We start from the raw sequence: 15,446 nt of genomic DNA, 5'->3' as shown, positions 1-15,446 counted from the left end.
ATTCCACATTTTTCTCCCACTCTATCTAGGATCTCCTGTTTTTGATCCCTTTCTGAGTGGTTGACAGTGATAGCTGGGCACCATCTAGTTCTTCTGGTCTTAAGGTCATGTAGGCTGAGATTCCTGTGGTCCACTAGTCCCTTGGGCTAATTGTTTCCATATGTCTTTGATTTTCTTCTAAGAGCTCTGGTGGTGTAGTGGTTAAGGCATTTGGCTGCTAATCAGGTCAGTGATTTGAACCCACCAGCTGCTCCATGGAAGAAAGATAAGGCACTCTGCTTCTCAAAAGATTCACAACCTTGGAAATCCAGTGGGGGTTGCTGTGAGTCAGAATAGACTAATGGCAGTGAATTTTTTTTTTTTTTTTAATTTTTTCATTCTTTTTTTGCTTTGGAAGAGGAAAGACTAAGTTTTGCATCTTAGATGGCTGCTCACAAGCTTTTAAGACCTTTGCTGGGCCTTTCTGACAGGTTCCTCCACCCAAAGAGAGTGCACTTGGTGCAAATGTCCCAATGTCCTAGGTGCTATAGCAGTCAGTGAATGAAAACTTAGTGCAGTCACTGCTCCGTATTTGTGTTCCCAGAGGGTGACAGTGATGTGGATAATCCAGAAAAGGGAAGATTCCATTTCTATAGGAACATATTTTGTAATTTTCTTGGTAATGTGGTTGACTTAGTTTTCTCACTGTGCCAGGCTCAGGTGAGTAATAACACAAATTAGTGTTCCCTGTGGTCCCAAAGACTGAAGCAAAGAGTGATCAGAGGCACTGGCACTGGGAGAGGCACCATCCTGAGAGCAGGTGTTTGTGAGGATGGAGGAAGCGGAGGGCATTTGGGGCATGGTGGAGGAGTCTTAATGCCACGGAGAGGAAGGAAAAGACTATAGAGACCAAGGTTACCTATTTGTGTGCATGTGTGCATGTGTGTTAAAGGACAACAATCCATATTTCATTATTTCTTGGAAACTTTGTATTTTTTTTAAGGAGGGTTGGTTTGAATATTTTAGTAAAAGTCAAATAGAAACAGCAGCTATGATTTTCTCTGATGAAGGTCTTAGCTTGGTCTGTGATGTTTGCAATGTTTTCAAAAGGAAAGTGAGCCTAAGACAGAGATCTGGAATCACTCACATGGGCCCAATTTATTGTCTGAGCTGGTTGCTCTTCTAAATTTTCCTTGACTCTCAATTTCAGATCACTTGACTTCCTCTTCAAAAATATATATATTTTTTTGTAATAAAACATCAACCTTTCATTATCCTTGGATTATACATTTTGCTCTATGTGGCAAATAGCTCTTTTAGTGGGAGAGAGCTGTGGGCCCTCCCACATCCTTGAACTAGAAGAGCTTGCTCTAGATTTCCTCTGTTGGTCAGGAGGAGAGCTGGGGGAGGGTTGGATGAGCTGACTCTGTCTTAATCAACTGGCTGTCCTTGCATACAAAATACTGGAACTTATTAAAATGCTTATTAATATCTCTTGTATCCTGACTCTTCGATTTTTCGATGCACCATGTCCTGTTTTTTGGGTATCAGATTAGACATTTTAGTTATATCCATGGTAACATTGAGTTGTTTTTTTAAAAGAACAACCTCATCTCAGCACCCTAGCACCACAGAGGGTATAACAGGGCTGGATGGGTCCTTGGAGATGATCTGGCTCAGCCCCACTCACTTCACAGATCCTCAGGCAAATGCCTGGAACATGGAAACCACTTCTTGCCCAAGGTCTCATGGAGACTTGGCAGAGTAAGCACTTAAATTTCGATCTCTTGACTTTTAACTCCTAAGATTTAACATTTCCTGTGGATGAATGATACACCTTCTATTGAAGTTAGTCTATTGTGATTATGGCTACTTTCTCAAGCTCCAGAGAGGTGGCAGAAAGGAGGGGTCAGGCAAGAGACTCGAAGGAGGCCTTCATGATGACTAATCTCAAATAGAACATCAGCCTAAGTGCTTAGAAAAGACCAGCAGTTCCTAGTGGGATTGCAACCATTTAAGCCTGAAATGAGGCATTATCAGAATGCACAGGGCCTTAACTTCTCCTCCCAGGAAAAGAGGCTGGATGTGTGTGCATAGGTGGTGGTGGGGGGTCGGGGGTCGGGAACAGCACAGGAGGCCTGGCAATGGTGGCAACCAATAGTGCTTAAGGCACTTGACTACTAACCAGAAGGCTGGTCGTTCAAACCCACCAGCCACTCCTTGGAAGGAAGGTTGGGCAATCTACTTCTGTAGTGATATTGCCTTGGCAACCCAAGGAGGGGTTGCTATGAGTTGGGTATGACTCGACGGCACATAACAACGACAATGGAGAAGTGGAGGTGAGTCTGAGAGAGCTGGATATCTGTCTATACCTCTTGCTTTACTGTTGTTGTTGTTGTTATGTGCCATCGAGTCGGACCCGACTCATAGCGACCCCTCCTTAGGTTTCCGAGGCAGTATCACTATGGAAGTAGATTGTCCCATCTTCTGTCCAAGGAGTGGCTGGTGGGTTTGAATCGCCAGCCTTCTGGTTAGCAGTCAAGTGCCTTAAGCACTATGCTACTAGAGCTCCTGTATCGTCCAACACATCCCAGGGCCTACTTGACCAGAGACCCATACTGGGTCTTAGTGGAGGTTAGATCCAGGAGGAGACACATCCCTCAGGGACCTCAAGCCTGATGCAGGCTCCAGAACACACCCACTGACATCCTTGGCCCAGAGCCATAAGGACAGAAATGGAGCACCTCAGTCTTCCAGACACTGTAGGGTGGGGTGGATGGGATAGGTATGGAGGGCAGAGTTGAGCACTGAGCAAAGGCAAATGGAAGGAGAGGCATGGGATGGTTCATGTATCCCCATGGAATGGGAGGCCTCAGAGGTCCTGGGTGTTTTCAGAGGATGAATTTGTCTCCAATGAGGTGGAGTTCATGTCCCTTGGTGGAAGGGTTGGACAGGATGAGTAGTAGGTGGGGAAAGAGGAGATGGAGGGAACCTTCATTTGGCATAAAAAGCACAAACATATGCCAGGTAATGATTTGAACCAGGGATGGAGAGGGTGAGAGCAATGAGTTTGGGGTAGGGTTCTAGCTGCTGGGAGTGTGAAGGGTTGGGTGAGGGGAGAAAGAGGTCGGATTCAGAGTTTGGGCTGTGGCCAGGCCTGAGGACTAAGCTGGAGTCAAGCTGTGGAAGTAGACAGGATGGGCTGGAGTCATTGAGGGCTAGGGAAAAATTGAATGGGGCTGCACTAGGATCAGATGGCTGGAGATGGCGCCAAAAGGGAGCTAAGAGTCTGACATGTTGCAGGGGTGGAGGCATTATAGTTTACAAGATCACATACTCTTGCATCGCAGCAGCATTTATTGAAACACAGATTGAAGACAACCCGGAAGGCAAGGCACCCACAGACAGTCATAACCAAGAGGGAGACCCAAGAAGTGGACTAACCTTCTCCACCCCACCAGCTTTGCCTTGACCAGACTCTACCTGCACCTGGCAGGAGGAGATCTGGAACAGCCTGGTGTCCATGGTTTTCTGTGAAATGTATAAAGATGTACTAAATAACAAGACCTGTCTGCAGTTCCCCTAACCAGGGGACTGTGGGCAAAAGCATTCCCCACTATGGTCGACCTCTCGACTGGGAGGCCACATCAGGAGTTTAGCTGGAACAGGTTAACCCAGAACAAGGAAGTTGGTCAGAGAGACAAACAAAACACACACAAAATGAACAGGCAAGTGCTTCCTGCAGGGACAATCTTTTCCAGCTGGGAGAGGAGAGCTGGTGGGAGAGAGTTTCTGTTTGAGTCTCAGGTTGTGGGAGACTTGACTGGATGGTCAGGCTCATTCCTTGTCCCAGGAGAAGGCCAAGCTTCCATATATCCAGCCACCAGAGGACTAGGTGAATAATACAAATTGATCACAGATATTTTGGAGTTAAGTTGGAGTTAAGTGAAGGGCTGGGACTGACTCTCTACACCGAAGCCAAGAGGAGAACGAGAAAACAACTCCCTAAAATGAGAAGGTGGAGAGCACCTGGGGTCTTTCCCTCTATCAGAGATTCTGGAAGCAAGCACACATTTTCCATTCACACACCATTCAGTGCCAGGGCAGGCGCAGGCAGGGCAGACACTTGGCAGGAGGCCCCAACTCTACGCAAAGCGGACCGACCGGCTGCTCCCGCAGCTGAAGCTAGAGGCACGGGGCTGGCAGGGGCCACAGGAGTCAGGTGCCATCACTGTAATGCTGCCCCCCGTGGCTGAGGGGCCGGAAGTGATCTGACGCCCTGAAGTGGTGCTAAACGTGAGGCCACCGGAGCTGACTCCTCCACGGGAGCTGCTGACACCTGTGGGACAAAAGGAGACAAGAGGGGTGAGTGGCCTGTTGGGATCTCACCAGCCTGAGACATGCCATAAAATGCATCCATTATTGTAAGAGTTGCCTCTTCCTAGAAGGGATATTCCACCAGTTGCTGTGGAGTCGACTCTTCATGGAGACCCCATGTGTCCCACAGGGTTTTCAGGGGCTGACTTTTTGGAAGTGGTTTGCTAGGCATTTCTTCTGAGGTGTTTCTGGGTGAACTTGAACTTCCAAACTTTGAGTTAATAGCTAAGCACATTCACAGCTTGCAGCATTGAGGGATTCCAACAAGGGTTTAGTGGTCAATAATTCATTCCCTGTTCCTCCCAGCATCACAGACTATCTAGGCGCTTGGGGGAAGAAGGATGCAAAGACATCTGGACAGAGAGGGGCAAAGCTGCCTTGCTCCAACTCTATGGCCTGCACCTCACAGTTGCCTCAGTAAAGGGTGCTCCATTCTGTTTCTGTAGCTCCCTTGGTGCTCCCCAATGGGCAACCAGGGGAGGAGCAAAAGGTACCCCTTTCTAGTTGGGGAACATTCAAGTGTCTGTGGGTTAGGCTTTTGGACTCAGTTTTCCCCACCAACAAAGCAGATACTTACAGACATTCACAGAGCCTACACCTTCGCACAGCCTACAGGAAAGAAAAGTATATTAGCTTTGGATGTGAATGAGATTGCTGAGCTGGATGTCTGCTTGAGGGCAGAGATGGACAGCCTGCGCACAGATTCTATGCTCCCCACCCCTACTAACGAGAGGCATGCAGGGCTTCTCCAAAGTCTGAATTAAATGTTCACGTTTTTTCTTTTTTTTGTTATTATGGTGACAAGCACTTCTGTTTTTTTGGCAGAGGCCAGAATCATTATGAACTACACTTGCAGCCTCAATCTAGGTGATCTCAGGCCATCCTGACAGTACAGATCAAGTTCACATAAAGGAGAGTGGAATCAAATATGGCATGATGGATGGACTCTGTGGATGATGAAGAGTTAAACACACCTAGAGGCGTTTTGTTAATATAGCACACAGACTGTGTGGCAGGCCATGCACAGCCTTGGGTAGGAAGTGATTCTTTAGCACAGTGGCTGAGAGAATGGATTTTGGAGTCATATGACTTGGGTTCAGGTCCCATTTCATCCACTTATTAGGCGTGTGGCCATGAGAAACTCACTGAACCTCTCTGAGCCTTATTTCTTCATCTTTAGATTGGAAAAATTATGTCTGTTTCATTGGATTATGAGGATTCAAATGAGCACTTAGTGGAGGCTTGGCATATAGTAAGCATTCAATAAATTATTATTATTATTGTTATTGAAGCTGGACCTGTACTAGCAGTGGTCAGAGAGAGAGCTCACCCTGGGGCTCAGGTTAATGAACTCCTGGAGAGCAGGGCCTCTACTTCTATACTCTGCAATGTCCTCCTTAGCCTCACCTGTGCTCCTCGCCCTCCAGCAAGCGCCTGTAGGTGGCGATCTCGATGTCCAGGCCCAGTTTGGAGTTCATGACCTCCTGGTATTCCTTGAGCAGGCAGGCCATGTCCTGCTTGGCTTTCTGCAGGGCGCCCTCCAGCTCAGTCAGCTTGCACTTGGCATCATTGAGGGCTGCCTCGCCCTGCTGTTCTGCCTCGGCTACTGCAGCCTCCAGCTTGGCACGCTATGGGTGTGGAGATGTGAGGACAAGGATGAGAGAGAAAGCACAGGTTGGCTCACCTAGGTGGATGGAGGTAGGGCAGAGAGCAGAGGGTACCCGAGAGAGGTCTGTGTCTACGACCAGGGAGTTAAAGGGCTCTGAACATGAGAAAGGAGATGGGTAGGCTTTTCACCATCTCTTCTTAATAGGGGTCCAAAGGTGGCCAAGGAAAGAGTTAGGATCCTCCTTTGGAAGTTGGTAATATGGCACATTCCATTGGATTGATGTGGCAGAGCCCCTGCCTCTTTGTAAGTCCCTGCTTCCTCAATGGTACACTGAAAAGCCTGCTCACACCAGGCTTGTGCCCTCCTGGGGGAGAAGGACTGGTGCTATAACCTGCCTGTGCTGGGTATTTGAGCCCTCCCTGGGACCTACCTGGCACTTGGCATTCTCAATCTCAGCTGTCAGCCTCTGGATCATGCGGTTCAGCTCATTGATTTCCTCCTTGGTACGGCGCAGGGTCTCTCCATGCCGGATCACTGTGGCCTTCATCTCCTCGCACTGTGGAAAGGGGGGAAGCTCATCTCCTCAGGTCATCCCACTCAGCCCCACAGCCAACCTTCAACAAACTTAAATCTATCCCTTATCCTAGCCCTAACCTTAACCCTAACCCTAGCCTGAAACCTATCCTTCAACCCAACCTTATCCCTAATGCTAACACTATCTCTAACCTTAACCCTAACTCCAACCCTAATCCTAACCTCAGCTCTAACCCTAGCACAACTTGTCACTCCATTTGCAGCTGCCTGCCCTTCTTTTGCCCGCCCCCAGCTATCTAGATAAAGATGAAGGCCCTTTCTACATGCCTCCTGTAGGATTCTGTAAAGGGGCACCAGGCCTGCTTACCTTGGTGCGGTACCAGGACTCGGCCTCAGCCCGGCTGCGGCTGGCAATGTCATCATACTGAGCTTTGATTTCAGCTACAATGCAGTCCATATTCAGGTCCCGGCTGTTGTCCATCTTGACGATGACTGAGGTGTCTGAGATGTGGGAGTTCAGAACGCGGATCTCCTGGAGACCAACAGCCAAAGCATTTAGCTCTGGCTCAGAGGGGAGTGTCCACTCCCTTCAGGGGCATTGGTCACAAATGTTACGTGACTCCTCCTCCACTTGCCCTGCCCCCCATTCACACCTAGCCACATTATGAAACAACAAAGCTCAATGGGGTCCTAGAAATGATCTTGGAATAGCCCTGACATAACAAATGGAGAAACTGAGGCCCAGAGAGTGGAAAAAAGCTTGACTCAAAGTCACCCAGTAGGGAAGAGAGGTTTGAATACCAGGACCAGTGATTAATCCATGATTAAGACCACTTTAACTGGGAACCCATTTCCTGACCTCCCATTCCCACATATACAGTCATGTCCACCTATAGAGTGACACTCACACAAACTCTTACACACAGATCAGCACACAGGCACATACACCCCAACACCCAGAAGGGCTCACATACATAGAGAAGCTACTTGCACACACATGCTTCCATAATGCTCAAATATGTGGGCCAGGCTATCACACGAACACAAATAGGGCTTAACACATACATGTGTCGCTGAGATCCATTCAACACATTTGTACCATGGACCTCTCTTGCGTGTGTGTGTGCATGTTCTTTTCACTCTTACATCATACATGGACAGGCACACACACATGTGCCTCCTCTCTCCACTCTCCTCATCACTATATCTCCTCTCCACCTGCCCTGGTGGATTGGCAGTGCTTCTCACCTCATCATAGAGCCGTCTCAGGAAGTTGGTCTCCTCCACCAGGGCCTCCACATTGGCCTCCAGGTCTGATTTCCGTAGGTAGGCACAGTCTACATCCTGGTGGTAGACAGAGAAGAAGGGGCATATGTGAGAGAAGACTCAAAGGAAGGTAGTACCCTGTGGTCAGGGGGTGACCATGCCCCACACTGGAGGTTGCACAGTGATCCCCAACCCTGCCCCAGGAGTAGCCCCCTCACCTTCTTCAGAACCACAAACTCATTCTCTGCTGTGGCTCTCAGTGCCACCTCCTCTTCATACCTAGGATTGGGGAAGAGGGGTTGGAGATGAGGGGTCTGGCACTTGAATGCCACCCCAGCTCCGGGGCAAGCTCTTGCAGGGGAAGGAAAGTGGTTGACCTACTTCAAGTGTTACCTGGTTTTCTCACAGACTTATTTTGTGCATTTTCATGGGCTCGCCCTTGTCTCAGCCTGACTTTATTATACCCCAGTTCTTCTGCCTCTGGGATGAGAGGAGAAAATGTACACTCCATCCCTAAAGTCTAAAGTTATCCCCTGCACCCTAGATCCACAACAGACTCATGCCATTGGCAGGGAGAACACCCAGCCCATGTTGTAGAAAGGGCAGGGAACATAGATAGCTGCAGAGTTCTATTGGATTTCTTTCCTTCACTGCTTGGGGTAGACATAGAGCCAAAGAATGCAAAGAAGCCTACACCCCTATTGGAACCTCACCTGACTCCCAGGAGGCTTTGTTAGGAATCTTAAAGAAGCTTCTTAAAGTGGGCTAGAGGTGGAACCTCCCCAGCCTTCCCCCTGTGTTCTCTTTGTTCCCTGCCTGCACTCACTTCTTCTTGTAGCCCTCCAGGACCTCCTGCACGTGGTTGAGCTCTGAGGCCAGCCTGCCACTGTCAGCCTCCACGCACTCGGCCTCCCTGCGCAGCGTCTCAATGTAGCCATTGAACAGAGGCTCCATGTTGCTCTCACAACATCGCTGATTCTGGTAGAACTGCCACTTGGTCTCCAGCAGCTTGTTCTGCTGCTCCAGGAAGCGCACCTGACATCCAGGGTGGGGGAAAGAGACTCAGAGGGGAGCCCTGAGAGAGAAGTGTCCATTCCCTCAGAGTTCTCTCTGCCCTTGAATGCTCCTTGAATAGCCAGGACTCAGCCAAGGGCTGAGCCATGGCCTTGAGTGGCTCAAGGAGCCACACTCCAAGCCCTCAAGGAGGTAGTTGTGGGTGAGAGGGAAATTGTTTAGGCTTGGTCCAAAGATCTGATTCAAGTCTTAGTTCTGCCACGGTGCTCAGTTTTCTCATTTCTAAAATGGAGATGATGATAATACCAACTTAGAGTTGTAAAGGTTAGACAAGTTAATGCATGTGATATGCTTGGACCAGTCCATGACACATAGCAAGTGTTCAACAAATTTAACAATTATTATAATTACTAGTTGTTTTTAATCTACTCATTTATGCAACAAACATATGTATATTTATTTATATAATTTCATTCAATCATCACAACTGTATGAGAGGTAAATATTATTAGAGATGGGAAAACTGAGACCTCAAGGTGTGTAATGACTAGTCTGTGGCTATACAAGTTATGGTGTCAGGATTCTATGTCGCTGGGAGCCCACTGCTTCCACTCACCACAGTGCATCTATGAGCAGCTCATCTAAACTCTCTTAGCTTCAATTTCTTTATTTGAAAAATGAGGATAATAATACCTACCCCTCTGGGTCATTTTTAGAATTAACCAAAATCACTAATGAGGAAGTGTTAAAAAGACCTCCATACCCTGAGCCCATTCCTATCTACTTGGCTACAGGGAGACCTTGTGGATATGAGAGAAGTCAACATGAAGGAGATGAGAGAGGAAAGGACTGTTAGAGAAGTTCAGTAACATACTTGAGACCCCAAACTGCTCAGTGGCAAGGCAAGGACCTGGGGGAGGTAATGTGACTCTGGCGTGCCCTTCATCACTTCAAAAACTGTCTCTTCTTCCCTGGACCTAAGCCATGAGCCACAATGTTTTTGTTCTCCCACTGTCTCCCACTCTTCTAGCACCCAGTGCCCAATCCAGTTTCTCAGGGACCTCTGATGTTCCTGTGTTGTTCTGTCTCCAGAAAGGCACACACATACTTTAGATCATACTCTCAATGTCTGGACTATTCTAAAAAAATCAGAGCAAGTCCATGGATGTCAAGTAGATGCCAACTCATGATGACCCCATGTGTTACAGAGTAGAACTGGCCATAGGGTTTTCTTGGCTGTAATCTTAATGGAAGTAGACTGCCAGGCTTGTCTTCTGTGGCATTGCTGGGTGGGTTCACACTGACATCCTTTAGGTCAGTGGCTGAATGCAAACCATTTGCACTACCTAGGGACCTTGGATGAGTCCATAGGTGGTCCAAACAGATAAGCACTCAACTACTAGCTAAATGGTTGGCAGTCTGAACCCACCCAGAGGGGCCTCAGAAGACAGGCCTAGTGATCTGTTTCCTAAAGGCCACAGCCTTGAAAATCCTGTGGAGCAGTTCTACTCTGCACACTTAGGATCTCCATGAGCCAGAATCAGCTCAATGGCAACTAATAGCAACTAACGACAATAGCAAAGAAACAACAGGGCCCCTGGACCATATCTAGACCACAGTAAACTTTGCCAGAATTAAACTGATCCCTCTGCCTACATTTGTCTGCATTTATCTCCTTCTGCTGTCTCTATCCCATCACCGCAGCAGATTGGGTACTTCCTGAAGGCATGGCACTGCTGGACCCTCCTTCTCTGCCCTCTGGGGCTGGATCCTCACAGGCTCCACTGACCTTGTCGATGAAGGCAGCAAACTTGCTATTGAGGCACTTGATCTGCTCCTTCTCCTCATGCTTTACGCCCTGAGCGTTGGGATCGATCTCCAGATTGAGGGGCGTGAGGAGGCTTTCGTTGACCGACACAGTGGTGATGCTGGGGGCGCTTGGTCCGCACACGCCGCCAGAGCGGTAGCCAAAGCTGCGGCCACAGGAGCCAGCACGGTAGCTGCCCACTGCCATGCGGGGCCCACAAGAGCCCAGGTTAGAGAGGCTGCGGCTGCCGAAGCCCGTCAGGCCCCTGTAGCAGGAGACGCCACGGTAGGGGGCGGCTGTGATGCAGCAGCGGTTGCCGGTTTTCGGGGCCACAGCTGAGCAGGAGCTGAAGTTTCTGGTAACTGAACATCCTGAACTGATCCTGTAGGAGCGGCAAGACATGATGTGGGTCTGAGCAGGTCCGAGTTGTGGTGTAAGGCAGTGTGGGCTGTGGAGTGGGTGCCTTAGAATCCTCTGGCCTCTCTGATCCTCCCTGGTCCTTTTATTGGTGGGGAGAGCTGGGGTTGGCTGCATAAAAGGAGTGAAAAGCCATTTTATGTTGTTTATTGGCTTGGGGAGTTTGCCAGCAACTCCCCAAGGACTCATCTTAAAGGTGAGCTCAGCAGCGACTCTGGGGCTCCGTAAAGGCATTGAAGATGTTATTAGGGACAATGTGCGTTTGCACTTTTCATCTTCAAAGCTCATTTACATCCATTAAGAAATTAATTTTCTCTCGGTCTGCCTGTGAGATGGCCTCAACCCACACCTGGAGACAGATGTGAACTCCAAAACAGTATGGGGGTGGCTGGGTTTGGGGTATAGGATGGGGCCACTATCTCAAGGAAGGAAATTCTGGGGTCCCAGGTTGGGGGAGAAAACGAGAGGTCATGGGGTCTCTATTCCCAGGACTTAGTCTCAAGTGAATCATCGTGTTTCATGGGCTGATTGATCAGATGTGTCCTACACAGGCAGTATTGCTGGAAGGTGGTTGAGAACCACAAGGGCCATCTTTATCATGCTCTTGAGGGTTGGAGCTGGTGGTCACTTGGAACCTTCTGGATTCTAGCCCAGCTCTGTTCCAGAGTCTTCATTTCTCACTCAGGAAAACTTCAAACCATTCAACTCTCAGTGGCTACAATAATGGGCATTTGTGGGTGAAGGGGAGTCTGCCCTTCAGCCAATTTCTCCCATTTGGCTGAAAGGATCTGATAAATTCAGGGATAATGTGGGTGCTGACAACTTGCTCTGCATGCATTTCGTTTGCTCCTTAAGAAGAAACAAGCTCTGGGATTCTATCTTCCTCAAGACCTCCAGTCAGAAGACGTGTTAGTCTGTTTGCCAGCCCCTGAATTCTTACCCCTAGAGGAACATTTTGTATGGAGATGTGGGTGGGATGGTGGCTTTTGCATGTCAGAGGACTCTAAGATTTCTGGTTCCTGGAGGCTCTGGGAGCCTCACTCCTTTGTAACATCACTGCTTCCCTGTGTGTCCTTGGGCCCCTTATTATGGTAATAATTGCTATTATTTTAATGTTTATTGAACAAGAACCTTAGGGATGTGATCTCTGCCTCCAGGGAGATCGGCCAGACACTTGAGATGTTAAGAACTTAAGGGGGAAAAACTGATGAGCTGCCTTCAGAGGGTGATCCGCCAGCAGGGAGCCATCTAGAACCAAACCTTGCCACTGTGCTGCCCTTCCCCTGATTCTTCAGTAAGATGTCCTACAATCTGCCCTGGGTCTGTCCTTATTTCCATGGCTGGGCCCATCTCAGGTTTTCACCTCAGTAAGACTGATGGATGTCTATCTCACATCTCACACCTATTCTTCAGGATAGGATAGAGACCTTAGGCAGCTGGAGGAGAGAAGTAAGTGACCTCACCAGTTGGCCCTGAAAGATACTCAGATTCTTTTCGCCTGTGAGAAAGTGGCTGGGATTTAGCAATCTGGGCAATAGAATCAAAGTTGGAAGACCTGGTTCTCTGAGCCTCCATTTCCTTGACTATACAATGAGATTCATTACCTTCCAAGGTGGTTGGGAAGATTAAGTGGGATAATACATGAAGAAGTTCTTCTGGGACCAAAAACTATAATATAGTTATCAGGGAAAGACACTATTGTATACCATCCAAATATCCCCACCACCCTGTGTGCCCCTCATATAGCCGAGAGTGGGCTTGCGCCTGCCCTGCCCACAAATTCACTTCCTCTGCATATTTATGACTCCATTTATTTTCTTTAATCTGAGTTTACTTGTATAAAAGCTTGGGTGGAGTCTGAGGATGGGGAGAAGAGGAGGCTTTAATGGGACCCTGTTGGCTTGAGTCCAGGGATGAATTCTGGTGCGTTGGACAGTGAGCACCCTGACCATCTGACCATCTGATGTATAGACCAGGAGGTGGTGTGGTATGAACCAAGATGAATTGGGGGTCCTTTAAAAGTGGGGAGTAGGATTGGGGCTGAGCATGGGAAGTGGAGAATGGGTGGGTCCTCTGCTTAGCCAGCCTTGAAAACCCATAAAACCTCACCCTTCTCACACCTATAAGCCTCTGCTCTCTTCCAGTTTGATGAAGAAGATGGGCACAGATCCATTTCTGCCTCTCTTTTGAGGCAGCAGGGAGGAGCCTTTGTCCTTGAGGGAGGCTCTGTGTCAGCTGCTCTTCCATGCCCATAACACACACGCACACATACACTCACACATACCTCATCCAGACATTCTGCCCTAAATTGTGCCTGGGCACTGATGACAGGTATAGGGAAGTCAGGAGGTTCAGGAGACCTGGGAGTAGCCCCACTGTTTCCAGAAATAAGACCACCCAGGACCAGCTGGACTACCCAGAGCAAAGGTGTGAGCACCCCTCCCCCCCCCAGGACTCTAAGAGTGAGGCTAGGCACAGCCCTGCACAGAGAGGTGTTCCTGGGATGTGTGCCTGGGGGCTGGGTGAAGAATGAGTGCTCAGCAATGCTGAGCCCAGGGCCAAGAGGGCTGCTCAGGATGGCTGTCCAGGTGGAGCTTTGGATTGGAGGAACTGAGTGGAGGGCAATGAGGAGAAGGAAGCTGAGTCTTCATAGGGCTTCAGGTCATCCAGGGGAAGTGAGAAACTCACAGATCAGGCCAGGCTGTATGTGACCTAATGGAGGGGCAGAGAACCTAGCGCTCCGGGCCTGCCTCGGTCCATCACCCGGCCACCCTCTTTCTCTCTTCTCCTCATTTTCTGCCCATCTGCCACCCCCCCCTTTTTTTTTTTTTTGGAGGAGAAAGGCCTGATGATCTGCTTCCAGAACGATTACAGCCAAGAGAACTCTACGGCATAGTTCTATGCTATATGCGTAGGGTGTTCTCCCTCAGATCTGAATCAATGGCATGCCAACTTTCTTTGTGTGTGTGCCCTATTTGTTCCCTCACACCCTTCTCCTTATCCCCAAGTCTTCTCCCCAGTTGCACCTTTGCCTGGGATGTTCCAGAATGGAAGCCTCTTCCAGGAAGCCTCTGTGAACTAAATCAGAGGGAGGCTATGATTTCTCTTCCTCCCTGTAACCAGAAGGCAGCTCATAAAATGCCTTCTCTTGGGCTCCTCAGGTAACTCCAATTACCCCCTTCCACACCCTCTTGTCCTAGGTATATTCATTCATCATCCTCTTTAGTTCTGTCCCCTTTCTGCCCCCACATCTTTTGAAGGCCACACCCAGTATTGAGAAGTCTTCTCAAGAACTCATGTCCCTCCCATAATTTAAAATGCTCCTGAGTGACCTCTTCTTCCAGGAAGTCTTCAAGGGCTAGTTGGGTGAGAATGTTCACTACCCCCACCCTGGAATCCGAAGCTACTTCTCAGACTCCCAGCACATCTCTTGGAATTTCCCCAGTGGCCTCAACACTCATATCTCAGACCCACCCAATGGCAGTCCTGTCTGCTTACTTCATTTTTCCCTAAGCTAGGATGCTTGTCTGGAGCAGATTTGCTCTCCCTCACTCCAGGGTTCATTATTACCTACCTTTCCCTTCCACTGTGCTTAATATTCCCCTGCTTCCAGGAAGACTTACTGGATTTGTTAGGATATAGGGAAGCTCTGATAACTTCTCTGGTCCTGCCTGTCTGTCCTTAGAGCTGCCTGTTGGCCATCCCAGTTTTGTATTTGTATCTGCCTGCACTCTCATGGACCATCTCCTCCTCCTTCCTGGCTGATTGGTTCTCGAGTCAACTTTGACCAGCTCCCCATGCGCAGACTTGTCCTGAGCAAGGCTTTGGCCTTGTGACACCTGGTTCAAATTGGGCACTGCTCTCTAACTCCACTGGTCTTCCACACTTTTCTTGTACATTCAAATCTATGCCACCTCCTGGTGCTCTCCAAGGGTCTGCTATCCCATAATACTTTCTCTGGCTTTTACAAGACTTGGGCATGATTCAGTGACCCTAAGTGAGAGGAGTAGGGGTTGGAATTGGGAGGAGCTGGATGAACCCACCCTTCCCTCCCCAGTGAGCTGGGCTTCTCATCCAGCTGGCAAAACTGTTCTCTGACCTGCCACATTTTTCCCTCAAGGGCTTCCCCACCAGAAACACCAAAACTCCATACTTCCTTCCCTACCACTGTCCACATGCCCTCCTGCAGGAAGCTTCCCTGTGTCTTTGCTGTTTCCCATGGCTACACTTGGCCAGGGAAGAAGCTCAGTCAATGCAGAGCCTTTAATTTCAGAACCGGACCATATTAATGGTTCTTTATTACCACTCATTTGTCAGTTTGTTTTTCTGTGTAGTTTGTGTGTTGCTAGGAGGCTGGAGGGAGCTCTGGTAGCATAGTGGCTAAAGCACTTGACTGCTAACCAGAAGGCTGGCGGTTCAAACCCACCAGCCACTCCTCGGAAG

The 15,446-nt window shown here is 48.9% G+C and overlaps 1 protein-coding gene across 1 annotated transcript; it reads right to left on the bottom strand.

The window, feature by feature from the left end:
• Window positions 1–4,124: 4,124 nt before the first annotated feature.
• KRT85 (keratin 85) lies at window positions 4,125–10,988 on the bottom strand. Its single transcript, XM_007949567.2, has 9 exons — window positions 10,569–10,988; window positions 8,592–8,800; window positions 7,984–8,044; window positions 7,748–7,843; window positions 6,867–7,031; window positions 6,396–6,521; window positions 5,764–5,984; window positions 4,934–4,965; window positions 4,125–4,318 (listed from the first exon to the last, which is right to left on the bottom strand). The coding sequence occupies exons 1-9, from the start codon at window positions 10,986–10,988 to the stop codon at window positions 4,125–4,127; spliced, it is 1,524 nt and encodes a 507-aa protein (XP_007947758.1).
• Between the last annotated feature and the right edge of the window lie 4,458 nt (window positions 10,989–15,446).

This window comes from Orycteropus afer, unplaced genomic scaffold (genome assembly GCF_000298275.1).
Source record: "Orycteropus afer afer isolate SDZICR_OR568_19922 unplaced genomic scaffold, OryAfe1.0 scaffold00247, whole genome shotgun sequence".
Lineage (NCBI taxonomy): Eukaryota > Metazoa > Chordata > Mammalia > Tubulidentata > Orycteropodidae > Orycteropus > Orycteropus afer.
The sequence above is the reverse complement of the archived record's forward strand: the minus strand, read 5'-3'. Positions and strand labels throughout refer to the sequence as shown.

Excerpts from the sequence above, each read along its gene's own strand:
- KRT85 (XM_007949567.2), bottom strand. The coding sequence starts at position 10,988 with ATGTCTTGCCGCTCCTACAGGATCAGTTCAGGATGTTCAGTTACCAGA. Across the intron at positions 5,985-6,395 it reads TTGAGAATGCCAAGTGCCAG|CGTGCCAAGCTGGAGGCTGC; the intron begins GTAGGTCCCAGG and ends CCACACCCATAG. Across the intron at positions 4,966-5,763 it reads CTGGAGGGCGAGGAGCACAG|GCTGTGCGAAGGTGTAGGCT; the intron begins GTGAGGCTAAGG and ends TCTTTCCTGTAG.